Source organism: Pyrus communis, chromosome 4 (assembly GCF_041283825.1).
Source record: "Pyrus communis isolate YQ-2024b chromosome 4, ASM4128382v1, whole genome shotgun sequence".
Classification (NCBI taxonomy): Eukaryota; Viridiplantae; Streptophyta; class Magnoliopsida; order Rosales; family Rosaceae; genus Pyrus; species Pyrus communis.
In genome coordinates, this window is record NC_142568.1 from 23,190,676 (window position 1) to 23,205,200 (window position 14,525).

Genomic DNA, 14,525 nt, shown 5'->3' on the forward strand with positions numbered 1-14,525 from the left:
AATATCCATGTTAATTACTTTTTACATGGTTAAATACTTGGCTCCTGGCTTGGAATATTACTGGGTCTCCTGCCATCACCACCACATGATAAAAATCTACATGATCATCATCAACCAAGAAGTCTACTCTCCTAGTTCTACGTCGCATAGAAATTGAACTTTAGAAGGAACTGAATGACGATACAAAATAGCACAAGAGTGCATATGTAAGAGAATATGGTTAAGGATACAAAATAACACATGACGTTTTAAACTCAAGTGATTAAGAACATTAATTTATCCATACATCCGAGATCCTAAGTTCACTTCCCCCTCATACACGAAACATTTTAATGATTCATTTTTTTTATACCCAAGCTCCTTCGGCTAGTTAATTTCCTACAAGTACAAAATTACAATCAAAATAAAACTGAAAACGTAGTTGAAGAAATAAGAGAAATGAATAGCAAAAGCACTATTAGGAATAGGACTAGGGCTAGGACTAGTACTGCTAGTTTTTCTGCAATCAACTGCCTTGAAGGAGACCAACATTTTTTCAAGATCAAAACCAATCAAAAAATTTGACTGAGCATAGCTTCCATAGAGGCCAACTCCTTCATCTATTGTATCACTTGCGTTAAGCGTTCCAAAGCAGTGTAATTTATATTGTTTGTTTTGATAGAAAGTTTGTGCCGGTGACAACTGCAATTTAGCACCGCCGTCAAAATGAACCGTCAATAATGGTGCTTTGAGATTCTCCGTGGTGTTGTAGCAAAGCACAGTTCCAGACTCATCGTGTACTTCGACTGGTTTTAGCGACGAATTCATCACCTTCTTTACTTGTTCTACCAATCTGCCGTAAAAATCTTGTGGCAGCATTGTCACTTGTGTTCCCGAGTCAAGATACATGTTCCCTTTTGAAACCGACCCTGATGAGTTAAATGGCACAAACTGTTCTCCGACGCTGAATCCTTCAACGGTGACGAAATATTGGTTTTTGTCTGCTTTAGTGATCAAAGGCGTCGAAACCACACCTTCACCCGAAACCTCACTCCCCTTCCCAAAACTCATGATGCTTGCATCATTGGGATGATCCGGATTGAAGGGTACGAGACAATGTGAGAATTTCTTGCCTCCAACGTCAGGAGCAAGTTGAGAAATAATAGATAAATTCCCAGCTCCAAGCCCTACTATTCCCATTTCATTTTCGGCGAAAGTTTCCCCGGTGTTGTTGTGTCCACAGCCAAACACAACGTCTTTGAATGAAACCGGCTTCCCAGAGCTGGATCCAAACGTGATCGTCTCTTTCGACATCACCCCTTGCGTTATGGAATCATCCATGTAAGTGTAATTGTAGTTGCAAACCTTTTGATCATCATTTGAGCAAGAGGTGTAGCCAGTGTCGTTAGCATAACTACATTCGTGTGCAGTACATGGAAGGGTGGCATACGATGAGGACTTCTTCGGGTCGAACTTGGGATTTTTCTGCTTGTAGCAAGTCGGACATGGCTCACATTGCGTCCACAACAACGTACTTCCTGTATCCGCCACTGCATAAATCTCATAGGATGGAGTTCCAAGAGAGAGCTTCATAAGTTGTGCACCCTCACCGCCCTCCTTGTCACGCTTTAGTTCTGATTGTGGGGTGCTTTCTTCTATAAGACGTCGAGAAATTTTATAATTATGATTGTTAAGTGGTGAATTTAGAGAATTTCGGCGAATAAGTTTGATACTAAATCCACCATTAACATCAAAATTCCTCGCTTCTATAGCTGAACTATGGCATATGACTAGATAAATGATCAAAATCATAGCCACTGCACCATAATTGTGTAAAAGAGAAAGACCTCTAGTGTCTGCAGATGCCATATATTACATGGAATTTCAGGAAAGGAGATGTAAGAGGAGAAATTAAGTGTATAATTAGTGCTTAAATAAGGTGCTAGGGTTTATGTTAATGGCTAAAAATTCACTAGTAACACATGGAGTTCCTTTTATTCTAATCTTAGAAAGGGGGTGACAGTTTTTTTTTAGAAAATTTGAAGGAGGCCACATTTTTGTGTGAAAAGCTCCATACCACTTGTTTTTATAGGTTCAGTTGTTGCTCGGGACCCTGGTCAAAGCTCGAACCTTATTTATTGGGTTTCAAACTTATGAATTCGCCAGGTTTCAACAGTTGATGCCATATTTAGAGACACGTTTTTTTTTTTTTTTAAGTCACATGATTAGTGTTGTAGAACGATATACGTAATTTAGTTATTTCTTAAAAATATGCTACGAAAAGAGCCCGGTATAACAAGTATCATAATATAAATAGTGAGAAATTTTTGTTTTCATGTATCTAATCTCTTGTATTATGACACTTAGAGCTGGTTTGGTATTGCTGTGCTTTGAAAAAAAACTGATTCTGCTGTGTTGTGAGAATAAGCAGCTGTAAATAAAGTAGCTGAGTGTTTGGTAAATTTTTTTTGTAAAAGTACTTTTAAAAAAAAAAAAAGCAGTATTATAGTATTTGGTAAACTTTTATGTAAAACAGATGTGAAAAAAAAGTTGGTTTTTCAAAGCTGGGTTTTGCAACTTCTTGTTTTTGGCTTTTTTTCACCCAAAACTGTGAAAAAAAGCTGAAGCTGAATGTTTACCAAACACAAAAACAGCTCCCAGCTTTTTTTGATACCAACTTTTTTCAGAATCACCTCAATACCAAATCAGGTCTTACTGTATCGGATCTTGTCCCCGACACACTGAAAAATCTTTCCCAAATTTACATTATCCACTTTGTACCTGGAAGGCCCAAAATTGTATTTGTGCTGTCAATAGCCCAAACGGGAATGGCTGACTGACATAAGTACGGAAATACCCATTGCAGCCTGTTGACAGACTTTACTCTTCACAGTTCACTGAGCAGCTTCTTCGTGTTCGTTCAACGCTTTGAATCAAATATGCAGCAGGTGAATTCGAACCCTAATATTTTATTCGCATAATTAATTTCTCTGTACTTATTTACTTCAAACATTTCCCTGCAAAAAGTTTTATAATTTGTATTATTTAACTTATAAGTTTTTTGGGGCAAAAGGGTGGAGGATCTGAGACGGAGGTGACATGGGAGGACCAGCAGAACATCAACAAATTTGGCCGGTTGAATAACCGGTTTCACGAGCTCGAGGACGAGATCAAATTTGCCAAGGTAAAATCTTTTGACTTTTTTTTCTCTTTATGTTTAAATGGGATTTTTATTTATTTTGGTTTTGAAACTGAATTTCGTTGAATTTCTTGAGATGGGGTTCGATAATTCGTCCACCCAAGTTGTAAATTTGCTTTAATTTTATGGGTTTTTGGTTGCTTAGATTTTTTGTTCTTCTTTCTGTTTAAAGATTAAGTCTTTTTGTCCCTGTACTTGATGTGATTGCAAAAAATTGGAGAATGCCATGTTCTGTTTTTTGTCTTGCATTTGATAAGGTCAGAATTAAACTTGTTTTAATGGATTAGTGTCGAAGGTTTATAGAACTTTTACCATGATTGTAATCTGAAAGTGCTGCTATGCTGAAGACGGATTGACTTGTTCGTTAGTCTTCTAGGTTTTGGGGGATTGTTGCACCAGGTGATTTCTCAAACTAGCCTGAAAGCAACGAGTTTTATGTTGTACAATCGGCATTTCTTTCAGAAAGTCGCTTTGACAAATGTTGACATCGGAATTGCGTTTGATTCTATGGTTTTAGTGGATGGTTTAACATGAAAAACTTGTTGGCCGGTGTGGAATAGGGTTCCTGATATGTGCCAACTGACTAATCATCAAATTTATCGTGATCCTCTATGCCGGGATTCTGTGTGATGATAATTTTAAGTGTATCTTTGTATCAAAGTTTACTTTAGCACAATTGGTTTTCCTTGGGAGTTATATTGTCTCTTCAAGCAGGGATAAAGGCCTATACATTTTGAATTTGGTCTACCTTTTTTGTTTTCCTTGGGAGCCTTATGGTCGATTCTCTAGTCTATTGATTAGTCGGTGATCATTTTGTGACATAAATGTTCTTCGGATATTGCAATTTTCCTCTTAAACCAAGTTAATCCAATTTCTACCTTCAAAAAAGTTAATTCAGTTTCCAATATTGTTTTAACGTGTCAAAGTTACTTAAGAATTATATCAGATCGGTTCTGAACTCTCAGTTATGGGTATTACCGTTAACAGTTGAACCTGAACATCAACTGGATTATAGGCTGTGCCTTCTTTTGATCTCATTTTGCCGTCCAGGAATCAAAGGATAATCTGGAGGATGCTAGCAACGAGTTGATTCTCACTGACGAGGAGGTGGTCCGGTTCCAGATAGGTGAAGTCTTTGCCCACGTGCCGAAAGAAGAAGTGGAGAGCAGGATAGAGGAGATGCAAGAGGCGACGAGCAAAAGTTTAGAGAAACTTGAAGAAGAGAAGGAATCTATTCTTGCACAGATGGCCGAGTTGAAGAAAATTCTGTATGGAAAGTTCAAGGACTCCATCAATCTAGAGGAGGATTAAAAGCGTGACTTTGTTTCCGTGGTTCCGTTTCTCGAATGATTTGCTGTTGATATGAATTTCACTGTTGAATGTTGTTTTTAGAAGGAATTGTTCACTTATAGTTTTAATACATGAAGAAACTTGTTCCACTTCTTTATTTCAGAAAGTCGATTGAGATTTTTGCAGTAAAACCCTGAAATTCGGCAAATGTAGGTTAAGTTTGTTGGCCAAGATATGGTGCCTACCTCTTGAATTTTCCTCCACAAAGTGGCCAAGCTTTGACCGGCTTTCGATTCTTACTCAACGACTTGTAACTCAAATGGTCAAATTTCTAACATGCTTAAATCAAGGGGCATTTCATTTCAACTCATTTAATTTTTTTCGATACTCAACTTACTCTTTGCATCCATTTGATTTTTAACTAAACTATTAATATCTCTTTAAAACCTATTTTACTACCTAATATATCCTCATAAATCCAATTCAATATGTGATTTATTTTTACACCCTTTGATTTTTAACTCTATTTTTAGCTTGTATATACTACTATCTGCAAGTTTGTTTGGCTTTTTGGGATGCAGTTTTTGTGTTAGGACTTTTAGGCAATACTATTTGCACCAATAGCTACATTGATGCCATGATTTTGGGGTGTTGTCAGACTACACCGACAGAGAAGAAAAAATAATATAAAAACAGAAGAAGCAAACGGAATCAAGCTCCATGCAACATCTGCAAGTCTTTTTGGTTTTTTGGGGTGCAGTCTTTGTATTAGGACTTTTAGGCAATACTATTTGCACCAATAGCTACATTGATGCCATGAAAACCCCAAAGAGAGGAGAAGGAATTTGGAGGGGAGAGAATACTGTTCTGTTCAAATGAAGGAATCGAAATTGACTTCAGCTTAGCTAAACAAAGAAAGTAGTAGGGTCAAAGAAAAACACAAAGTTAAACATGCGAGAATTCCTAATTAATGAAACAAAAATGGGAAGAAAATGATAAATTTTTGGAAATAAATAAGTGTGATATGGATTTAATCAGAAACAAATCCCAGAGTAATTGTTTGCTGCACGATTATATTAACGTCCATAATTAATGGTAATTATTCGATCCCGCCATGAAATTTGCCCGTTACCATTCATGTTTCTGCATACATTTTTATGAAATATATAAGCATGCTCGATAAATGTAGAGGCTGGGGAACACGATAATTCATTCTTTGCTTCTCACGCATGAGTCCATTGATGAAGATGAAGCTTCCCTGCCGTTTCATCTTCTTCACCATTTGCCTCTGTGCTCTGTCGATGAACACTTGTGCTAGTTTTATTGGCTCCCTCTACAAAAACGTGCCTTCACCTGTGCTCGAAAGGTCACTGGACTCAACCATGGAGCTTGTACAAAATGTGGCCTCTGCCATGTCGAACATCCACATGTACGCTGATCCCGATGCCGATGCCGGCGAAGATGATGATCGAAATCTGAAAATAGCTATTTCACACTGTAGATATATTCTTGGTTCAACCTATGAAGCCATGAATTGGTCCCTATCTACAGTTCATCAAGGTCTAAATTCTTAACCATCTCTTAGTTTCTTTCATGAATTAGTGAGTACTTTCTCCAAAACCCAAACTGGAATTGGACACTAAACCAACAATAAGGCGTAATTAAGCAAGTGTTATTACTTCTTTATTCTTTTTAATCTGTTTTATTTTGCACATTTTCCGAAACTTTTTTAGTTAAAAACAAAAATATATCACACTAAACGTAGACAGACAATAAATCATATATAATCTAAGGTTTAGTGCAATCTTGATTTTCTGTTTATTGTCTCTCCAATTATGTTTTGACAAAAACTTGTAACCGAATTTATTTTCACATATCCGTGTAGAAAAATAACTAAATTACGCAAAGTCTCATCGATTTACAGATTATAAACAATACAATGGGAATGGTGATGTCATTTCCCATGCAAGAACAAGGTTAAATGCAAATATTGAGAGACAAAAGACATGCATGGAAGCATTTGATGGGACCAGATACTCCATGATTGCACAGAGCTTCAAGCAAGTGAGCTCATCAACCCAGGATCTGCTCAAAATGTTGCAAGCGAAACCTGGTCGTATTGAAGCCACGGCTGGCCTGGACTTCTGGAAAACTCCGAAAGTCACCGTTTCTCAAGACGGGAGTGGGAATTTCAGAACAATTACGGAGGCCCTGGCGGTGGCTCCGAGTCACAGCCAGAATTACTTCGTGATTTTTGTTAAGAGAGGAGTGTACAAGGAGAACGTGAACATCGACGGCTCGAAGTGCAATCTGGTCCTAATCGGCGAGGGCATGGACGTTACTACGATTTCCGGCAGTCGAAGCTTTCGTGGTGGTTGGGAAACATTTTATTCTGCAACATTTGGTATGGCACCAGAATGGACATATGGTTTGAGTTACCTAAAAATTCATATCGAATAACAATCTGACAAGATAACATGTTATCGTGAACTATTTCTATTTCAGCGGTTTCTGCAGATGGATTCATTGCAATGGACATAGGGTTTGAGAACACAGCCGGACCAGAAAACTATCAGGCAGTTGCGCTTCTATCCGGCGGCGATCGCGCAGTTTTCTACCGTTGCAAGATCAGCGGATACCAAGACACGTTGCTTGTGCATGCCGGTCGTCAGTTCTTTCGAGAATGCCAAATCAGTGGCAGCCTCGACTTCATCTTTGGCTACGGCGCTGCTGTTTTCCAAAAGTGTTTGATCACCGTCAAGAAAACTATACCTGCCGTAATCAACACTGTCACCGCTCACGGCCGCTACGCCCCTAACGACCCCACCGGCTTCTCCTTCCAGTTTTGTACTATCTCCGCTGACTCCGACGTAGCCGCCGGGTACTTAGGTCGGCCTTGGGGAAAGTATTCACGTACAGTTTTCATGCAGTCGTACATTAGCAATGTTATACAACCACAGGGTTGGATTGAATGGAAGGGGAAATCTGCACTCGACACTTTGTACTACGGTGAGTACACGAATAATGGGCCAGGTGCCGGGCTTTCGAGCCGGGTCAATTGGCCCGGTTACCATGTGATTGAGAACCCGGGCGAGGCTGATGAGTTTACAACAGCCAAGTTTATTGAGGGGGACTCATGGCTTACACCTACAAATATTCCATTCATTCGTGGATTGGAGGACTAATTCAGTTATTAAACATAGAGAAATGATTTTCATGCTCTTTTTCTCCTTCTATGTCATGGTTTATTTTTATCTCTTAATTTGTTTTTCATTTACCCAATCCAAAGATTAATAAATATATGGATGTATAAAATTAGATGAATTCAATTAAAATAGTGTGTATACTTTCTTACTCAATATATGAGTTTCATTTGCTTCGAGTTGCATAATGTTATACCTTTAATAAGAAGGTTTGATTATGTAGTTGGTCACGCCACTCAGCCCGTATAAGGATATCATTCAACTTTCTATAAGTATAGTTCTCAATACACGAAGTCGCATTCCTTGTGAGAGTGCCCAACCAAGTACTCCATCAAGCTTTTCCTATTGAAGATTTCTCAAACTTTGTTGCAAGCAAGCATTAATACAACATAAAAAATAAAAATGCGTATTCTCTCTTATTTTGATCACATCCAAGACGAAAGTTACTATAATCATAATAGTCCTATTGAAGTCTCTCTTTTGATGTAATTCCAATCATATGTCCATCTGGAATTATACAACATCTCTATAACACTAAACTTCATGAAAAGTCGTAATAAAACATAATCGCCATAACATTTTTATATTTAACAGAAAACCAATTGAAACGACAATTTTATGTTACTCCGAATAGACTAGAAAATACACCACAAACTGTTACAGAAGTAGTGCTAATGAAACTTTACCAACCATTTGATATAAAAATAAAAAAAAAAAATCAAAAAATCAAACACCTTTGCCACTGCAATCGCTATATTTTCTCTCTACAATTTCAGCCCTCCAAAAAATTCGCACAAAAATTCCAATTTTCCCGGTAAAAAATATCCAACCCCCTCAGTAAACCGTAAATCCGAATTCCCGAAAACCCGATTTTACCGGGTTCAACTCAAATCCGGGTGTAAGAAGTCGGAGGGCGGAGGGTCTGCTGGCTAGAAACAACCGAGACCAACCCATTTTCCGCGGCGGTCTCCTCGTCGAGAAACAAGTCTTCCGTCACGCGAAACGCCGCGTGGAGCCCAATAACCACGGCGGCGACGATCAGTGCCACCAGCACGTTTAAACCCACGTGAGTGAATACCAGCGCCACGACAGTGACCAATCCCAGCACGACGGTGACGACCCTGTCGTCGAAGGTCTGATTGAACAGAACAACGGGGGTGGTGCGGAAGAAGTAGAGGGCGAGCCAGGCGACGAGGACGATGAGGAAGACGATCATAGAGATCGGGTGCCAGAGGAGGCTGCAGAAGACGATGAAGAGCGTCGCCATGACGTAGTTGACGCGGAAGTAGGCGGTGTTGCGCTTGATTCGTGCAATTGCGTCGGCGTAGTTGTAGGGTACGGAGAAGGAGGTGAGGGAGAAGATCTCGGGCCATGGGCGACTCGTCGGGTACACGGTTTGGGAGTTGAGAGTGGGGTACAGGGGTTGGGAGGAGGTCTGGGGTACAGGGCGGGAGGTGAAGGTGAGGTATTTGGAGGTTTGCGGGTCGATTTGGGCGGCGGTGACGGTGGTGCCGCCGTAACCCGCCGGTGTTTTTAGCGGCATTGTTGGTGGAAACTGGAAATTGGGGGAATTTTGGTGCGAGATATAATATATATATATATATATATATATATATATTTTTTTTTTTTAATTAAGTGGGAAAAAGTAGTTTGTTGTTGGAGCACAACTGGAATTTTGCTTTAAAAATAGTGGTGCCCTTCTGTATCATAACGTCAAGTTTCAGTTTTTATTCGTCACTTGTGACGTGGCGTTTACGTGAACAATGAGGAAAATGGGTTGGACTTCAAGGTTTCAATTTCCGTTGATGAAGAGTTCGATACTACATTATTGTGACTCGTATATTGTGCCATTTTAGCCTAATTTCCTCTTTTTAGTGTAAAACTTATATCAGTTGACAGATGTTACGACGAAAGTTGCATCAAACAAAAGATTTTACAAATGATGCACCACGTCATTTCAATTCTGGCTCGTACAGTAGTTCAGTGAGAAAATGCACGACGCCTCGTGACAATGCCGCTGTCAATAGGTCCCGGAAGCAGCTCAAGTCCAAACGTAATCGGAATCGCCATCGCCGCCGTAGTAATGACAGCGACATGTAGATAGTAGAGATGCTTTACTGTGACAGACATAGGGATAATCAAGGAGGGAGTTGTACAAAGAACCAGTTGTGATGAGTTTAGATGGCTCTGTGATCAGCTGATGTTGTACGTTGTTATTTTTTTTTTTTTTTTAACCCAAGTGACAGCATTGTTGTCGTGGCTCTGTGATAGCGTTGTTTGTTGATGGTGTTGTACGTTATTCTGTAATTTAATGTTAGACGTGAGTTAAGTTAGTTGGTCAGCCCCCGATTTAGACGGGAGGAACAATAGGCAAATAAAGAGGGTACGAATTACTCGAAAACACTACCACAAAATCACAAACATTTATCCCTAACAAAATTGAAGAAAGGAAAGCCACCGGAATTACTATAGCAATCTCAGTTTCTAATTAGAACAGCACACCACTATGATGAAAGAAGGGGAAACGATCTCAATCCGGCATAATAGCGGGTCCGCCTCCTGCTGACTGGTCGTCTTTGGATACAGGCATCCGGCAAACTATGGTCTCTGTTCTTCAGCGCCATGAAATTTCCGTCCAGCTTCAACCGCTTCTCTGTAAAGGGCAAGCAGTTAGCACTTGAAAAACCAGAGCAGGTGAACCAAACCTGAAAGAAGGAGGAAGAATCCGAGGAGTTTTCGAATACAAACCTGAAAGCATCTACAAGTGCCTTATTTTCGGGATCCCGCCTCACGCCCTCATAGAAAGAATTGGCAGCTTCATCAAACTTCTGCAGTAACAAATAATATTTCTTGGATATTGTTCTTTTTTCTTAGAAAAATTATATTTGAATATGTGGGAAGATGAGTACATGCCTCCAACAGTCGCAACGCTGCACCTTCTCGGTACCAAGCCTTTCCCCATTCTGGCTTTAATTCCCGGGAGGTCTTTCCGTCAGCTAATGCATGCTCGGGTTGACCAAGACACATCCAACAAAGGCTTCGGTTAGAAAACAAAGTCGCATCGGTTGGGTCCAGATCAATAGCCTGAAAATACAAAGCCACCGAATTTTAGCAGCAGTATTTCATAAGCAAAGCAGGTCGGTTGTTTTCCCCATCACGCACACTTCACAAAGCAGTCATCTGAACTATTTTTCAATTGTACATCACAACAATCAAACGTTGCCCTTGTACTATTCTATATCGAACAGGACCCACAGTAGTCCAATAAACTTGTCTTAAGCATGGGACTGACCAAATGAATCATAACTCGCAACACAACTAGGAAAATGATTAATACTAGTAGCAGAGAAAGATGTATACTACACCTGTGTATACGCATCAATGGCCATCTGATAATCCCTTCTTTTGAAAGCATCAGTTCCTCTTGATTTTGCTTCTGCAGCTTTCTTCTTTGCTTCAGGTGACACCTGAAGAAGTTGTTAAGACGTAAATGCAAAACAATTTAAATCTTAATGCTAATCATATTTCAAGAATACACAAAGTATATCTATAAGCCAGTATGCTACGTTAAGTTACAGGGTAAAAGTGAGCACCTCAGGCAGATCTTTCTTCGGTGAAGCAGAGTCTTTCGACACATTAAGTTCCTTGAAATTTCCCACTGCTTCCTGAAAATTTTGACATGCCAGAGGTAGCTTAAATGGGAGCAAAATCTAGAGAATGCTGTTATGTTATGTGTTCATATGCAAAACATAGTTTATAAGGCAAAATTGGGGCAAATCGAAGCAACCTATTATTATGTAGCTTTGTGGATGTATAATATGAAATGTCAAGACCTTGGTACCTGTTGTCTGCTTGTTTCAGACTGCATATACTCAAGTATGCCGTCAACCGTCCATTTCGGGATACTTTCAACTTTTGATGTCAAGGGAAAGAGAATCTCAACGGCACTGCGGTTCCCTCTTCCAGCTGCAACCTGTATTGGCTTCAAGCCATCCTGGGGTGAAATAAAAAGTCAACATCAATCTATGTGCTACTAAAAGATTGGACAATCCAAATTATAGAAAGAAGGAAATCACCATTTTCTAATGATAAGAAAAGATAATTCATACATAGGGACGGTGAACTACCTCATCAGTGATATTGGGATCACCTCCACCTTTTAACAATAATTGCAAAATCTCTGGGCTCCCAATATCGGCAGCAATGTGCAAAGGGGTTGCTCCACCAGCACTAATATTTACTTTGGCACCAGCCTATACAATAAAATCGAAAAGAAAATTACGCAGGTAGAATGATTATAGAAAGATTAATGTGTCCAGAATCCTTACCAACTCTATACAAATAAAAATTGAATTCATATTGACTTATAAATTGTTAAAGCATATATAAAATCTCGTATTTGCCCCCGCCCCAAAAACAAAAAGGGTAGAAATCATTTACATGCCACTTGCAAACTCGTTTTGCTATATTACCGGAATACTATGACAGAAAACCGAACCTGAATCAATAATTCTAAGCATGGCAGTGAACCAGCAGCAACAGATGACAGCAAAGGCGTAATATTGTCATCGTTTTCAGCATTTGGCTGCAAAACAGAAACCAGATAAATGAACAACATACGAAAATCTCACCGCATGGTTCAGTGACATTAAGAAAACACTTTGTTATAACACAATTATCAAGGAATTACCAGAATTACAAGTGAACCAAGTTTGAAAACAGAAAATCCACAAAAGCAAGTTGTAGAAATAAATATAATACTATATGATGTATAAAATGAGAACGTTTTGCAGATAAGGGCCCCATTGTTCATACGACAAATATGACGGGAACTGAGAGAGACCCTAAAAGCATGGGCTAGTTTCTGCTATCTTCACGAAGAGGTACCCATATTATAGACACTTCATCAACAGAACTTCAAAAAAAAAAAAAAAACATGTATTTAAATACTCAAAAGCTTACATTAGCATTGTGTTCTAATAGAACTTTCACGGCATCTTGTTGACCATGACCAGCAGCCCAAATTAAAGGACTTCCAGCGTCACTTTGTGAATTAACATCAGCACCTTTGGAAATCAAATACCTCAACAACTCAATGTCTCCTGCAAACAAGCACAAACCATTTATTGATGAAACGCTACTATGAGAGCTTAACATTTACAAAACTAAATTAGAGTTTAGAAAGCTCACCTAATCCAGCAGAATGATGAAGAGCTGTGGCTCCCAATTCACTAGCTATCCCAGGATTGGCACCAGAATCAAGAAGGTATTTTGCAGTTTCCGTATGTCCTTGCCGAGCAGCATGGATAAGAGCAGTTTCACCTGCAAACAGTAAAAATTTCTACCAATTAGACTCATGGTATGCCAATAAATGCAAAGCTCTTAGATTAAAAGCATGTGTCTGCTTAAGTTTCTATATCACCCATAGAGATTCTAAAGTCGCACTCTGGTCTCGTTTAATAAAAACATATACGGTATAACACAAAGCACATACCGTCTTCATCCTTTGTATCAACGTCAAGTTTCAGTTCCTCCAGCAAGTACTTGCACACCTCAGTTTTTCCCTCTCTCGCAGCAAAATGAAGGGCCCCTCGCTTGTTGGCATCCTTAATATCAGCCACAGTTTTGGCCAAATCCTTCCCTTCATCAAGCTGCCGGGCCAAATCTACCGGAAACAAAACCCCAATAAAAATTTAACAAATCATTGAGAAACTGTGGAACTATTCAATTACAACCACAGCAAATTAAAACAAGCTAAAAAAACCCAATTCGTCACAAGAAAGATGAGGTATTTTTGCTCACTCTTTAGGAGATCAAGATTCCCAGTAACAGCAGCATTGAGAAATTGTTGAACTTTATCCCTCACTGCAGTAAATCAAAGAATTACTTTTCTACTTTTACATAAGAGTAAAGGAGCAATCTTGAAATTTACAAAATGATACGAATTCAAAAGAAATTGGGATTATGCATCAATATATACACATACATACGAATTAAAAATCATGGGCAATCATAAATTAGTGAACTTTTTGCCTCAGAAACCAGATTCAAAGAAAAGGGGTGAGTGATAAGAGTTGGAGAAGGAACCTGCAAGGGCAGCAGAAGCGTCAGCGGCCATGGGGAGGGTAGAGAGAAGAAGAAGTAGTTTATGTCGTTGGGTTTTTGAAGGTGTGAGCAGAAAGAGTTCAACTTTCGGTTGGGTTGAGACACAGAGAGACGCAGAGACGGCGGAGGAGGAGCCTAGTGTTTCTGGGGTTTATGGTTTATGACTCTCCTTAAAAAAAAGATTATAATAGCTGATTAAATTTTAAGGATTTAAATTGTTTGGCGAAGGAATTAGGTAGAAGAGATCCAGAGATGATCCATTTCCCGACAAATGGGAAACACAAAGAAAAAGGGTCAATTTTTGCGGAGGCAAACTTTACTTTTTAATGAGTTTTTACTTGAAGTGTAGTTATTTTTACCCCAAGTTACTCAATTTTATCAGAAAAAATCTTTGATACTGTTGTCTGACCATATCATTAGACATCTCTTACAAAATAATAAAACGTTTTATATTTTGATTCTACTTAATTCTACGAGTTCAAGACTGTCTTAGTCAAATAATTCTCCAAAAATTTTGTTTTCGCTCACTATATATTTTTTTTTATTAGCAATATTTCTCGTTTAGATTTCACTTTAGTAAAAAGAGAAAGTAATCATCCTTCTATGAAGTGATCAAGAAGACAATGCTCTTCCCAAAAGAAATGTGTAGGGTTGTTTTTCAAAGGCAAAAGACAAAATCAAGGGTGCATAGTTGACGAAGCTTTGGATACACTTAGAACATTCTAGGTTCAGAAAGAACGTAATACATA

At 38.9% G+C, this 14,525-nt stretch overlaps 2 protein-coding genes and 3 pseudogenes across 4 annotated transcripts; 2 read left to right on the top strand and 3 right to left on the bottom strand.

Moving 5' to 3' along the window:
- Window positions 1-175: 175 nt before the first annotated feature.
- Window positions 176-1,878, bottom strand: LOC137722545 (aspartic proteinase CDR1 pseudogene; annotated as a pseudogene). Its single transcript, XR_015961270.1, has one exon. The product of XR_015961270.1 is annotated as an aspartic proteinase CDR1 pseudogene (transcript).
- Window positions 1,879-2,760: 882 nt separating this feature from the next.
- On the top strand, window positions 2,761-4,625 carry LOC137723106 (putative prefoldin subunit 4). The gene is made up of 3 exons (XM_068462266.2): window positions 2,761-2,927; window positions 3,053-3,163; window positions 4,229-4,625. The coding sequence occupies exons 1-3, from the start codon at window positions 2,919-2,921 to the stop codon at window positions 4,487-4,489; spliced, it is 381 nt and encodes a 126-aa protein (XP_068318367.1). The 5' UTR covers window positions 2,761-2,918; the 3' UTR covers window positions 4,490-4,625.
- A 1,072-nt stretch (window positions 4,626-5,697) lies between these two features.
- Window positions 5,698-7,653, top strand: LOC137722206 (pectinesterase pseudogene; annotated as a pseudogene).
- Window positions 7,654-8,228: 575 nt separating this feature from the next.
- On the bottom strand, window positions 8,229-9,285 carry LOC137722548 (PRA1 family protein E pseudogene; annotated as a pseudogene). The gene has a single exon (XR_015961880.1). The product of XR_015961880.1 is annotated as a PRA1 family protein E pseudogene (transcript).
- Window positions 9,286-10,038: 753 nt separating this feature from the next.
- TPR10 (ankyrin repeat family protein) lies at window positions 10,039-14,104 on the bottom strand. Its single transcript, XM_068461575.2, has 13 exons — window positions 13,759-14,104; window positions 13,474-13,536; window positions 13,166-13,336; window positions 12,862-12,993; window positions 12,634-12,773; window positions 12,170-12,256; window positions 11,799-11,924; window positions 11,513-11,665; window positions 11,265-11,336; window positions 11,037-11,138; window positions 10,585-10,755; window positions 10,420-10,499; window positions 10,039-10,324 (listed from the first exon to the last, which is right to left on the bottom strand). The coding sequence occupies exons 1-13, from the start codon at window positions 13,787-13,789 to the stop codon at window positions 10,270-10,272; spliced, it is 1,383 nt and encodes a 460-aa protein (XP_068317676.2). The 5' UTR covers window positions 13,790-14,104; the 3' UTR covers window positions 10,039-10,269.
- Window positions 14,105-14,525: the final 421 nt, after the last annotated feature.

Bases quoted from the DNA above. Each gene is read 5' to 3' on its own strand.
- LOC137723106 (XM_068462266.2), top strand. The intron at 3,164-4,228 runs GTAAAATCTTTT...TTTGCCGTCCAG, and splicing joins ACGAGATCAAATTTGCCAAG to GAATCAAAGGATAATCTGGA.
- TPR10 (XM_068461575.2), bottom strand. From the start codon at position 13,789: ATGGCCGCTGACGCTTCTGCTGCCCTTGCAG. The intron at 11,666-11,798 runs GTAGTTCACCGT...ATTTCACCCCAG, and splicing joins ATCCCAATATCACTGATGAG to GATGGCTTGAAGCCAATACA. The intron at 11,139-11,264 runs GTGCTCACTTTT...CAACTTCTTCAG, and splicing joins CGAAGAAAGATCTGCCTGAG to GTGTCACCTGAAGCAAAGAA.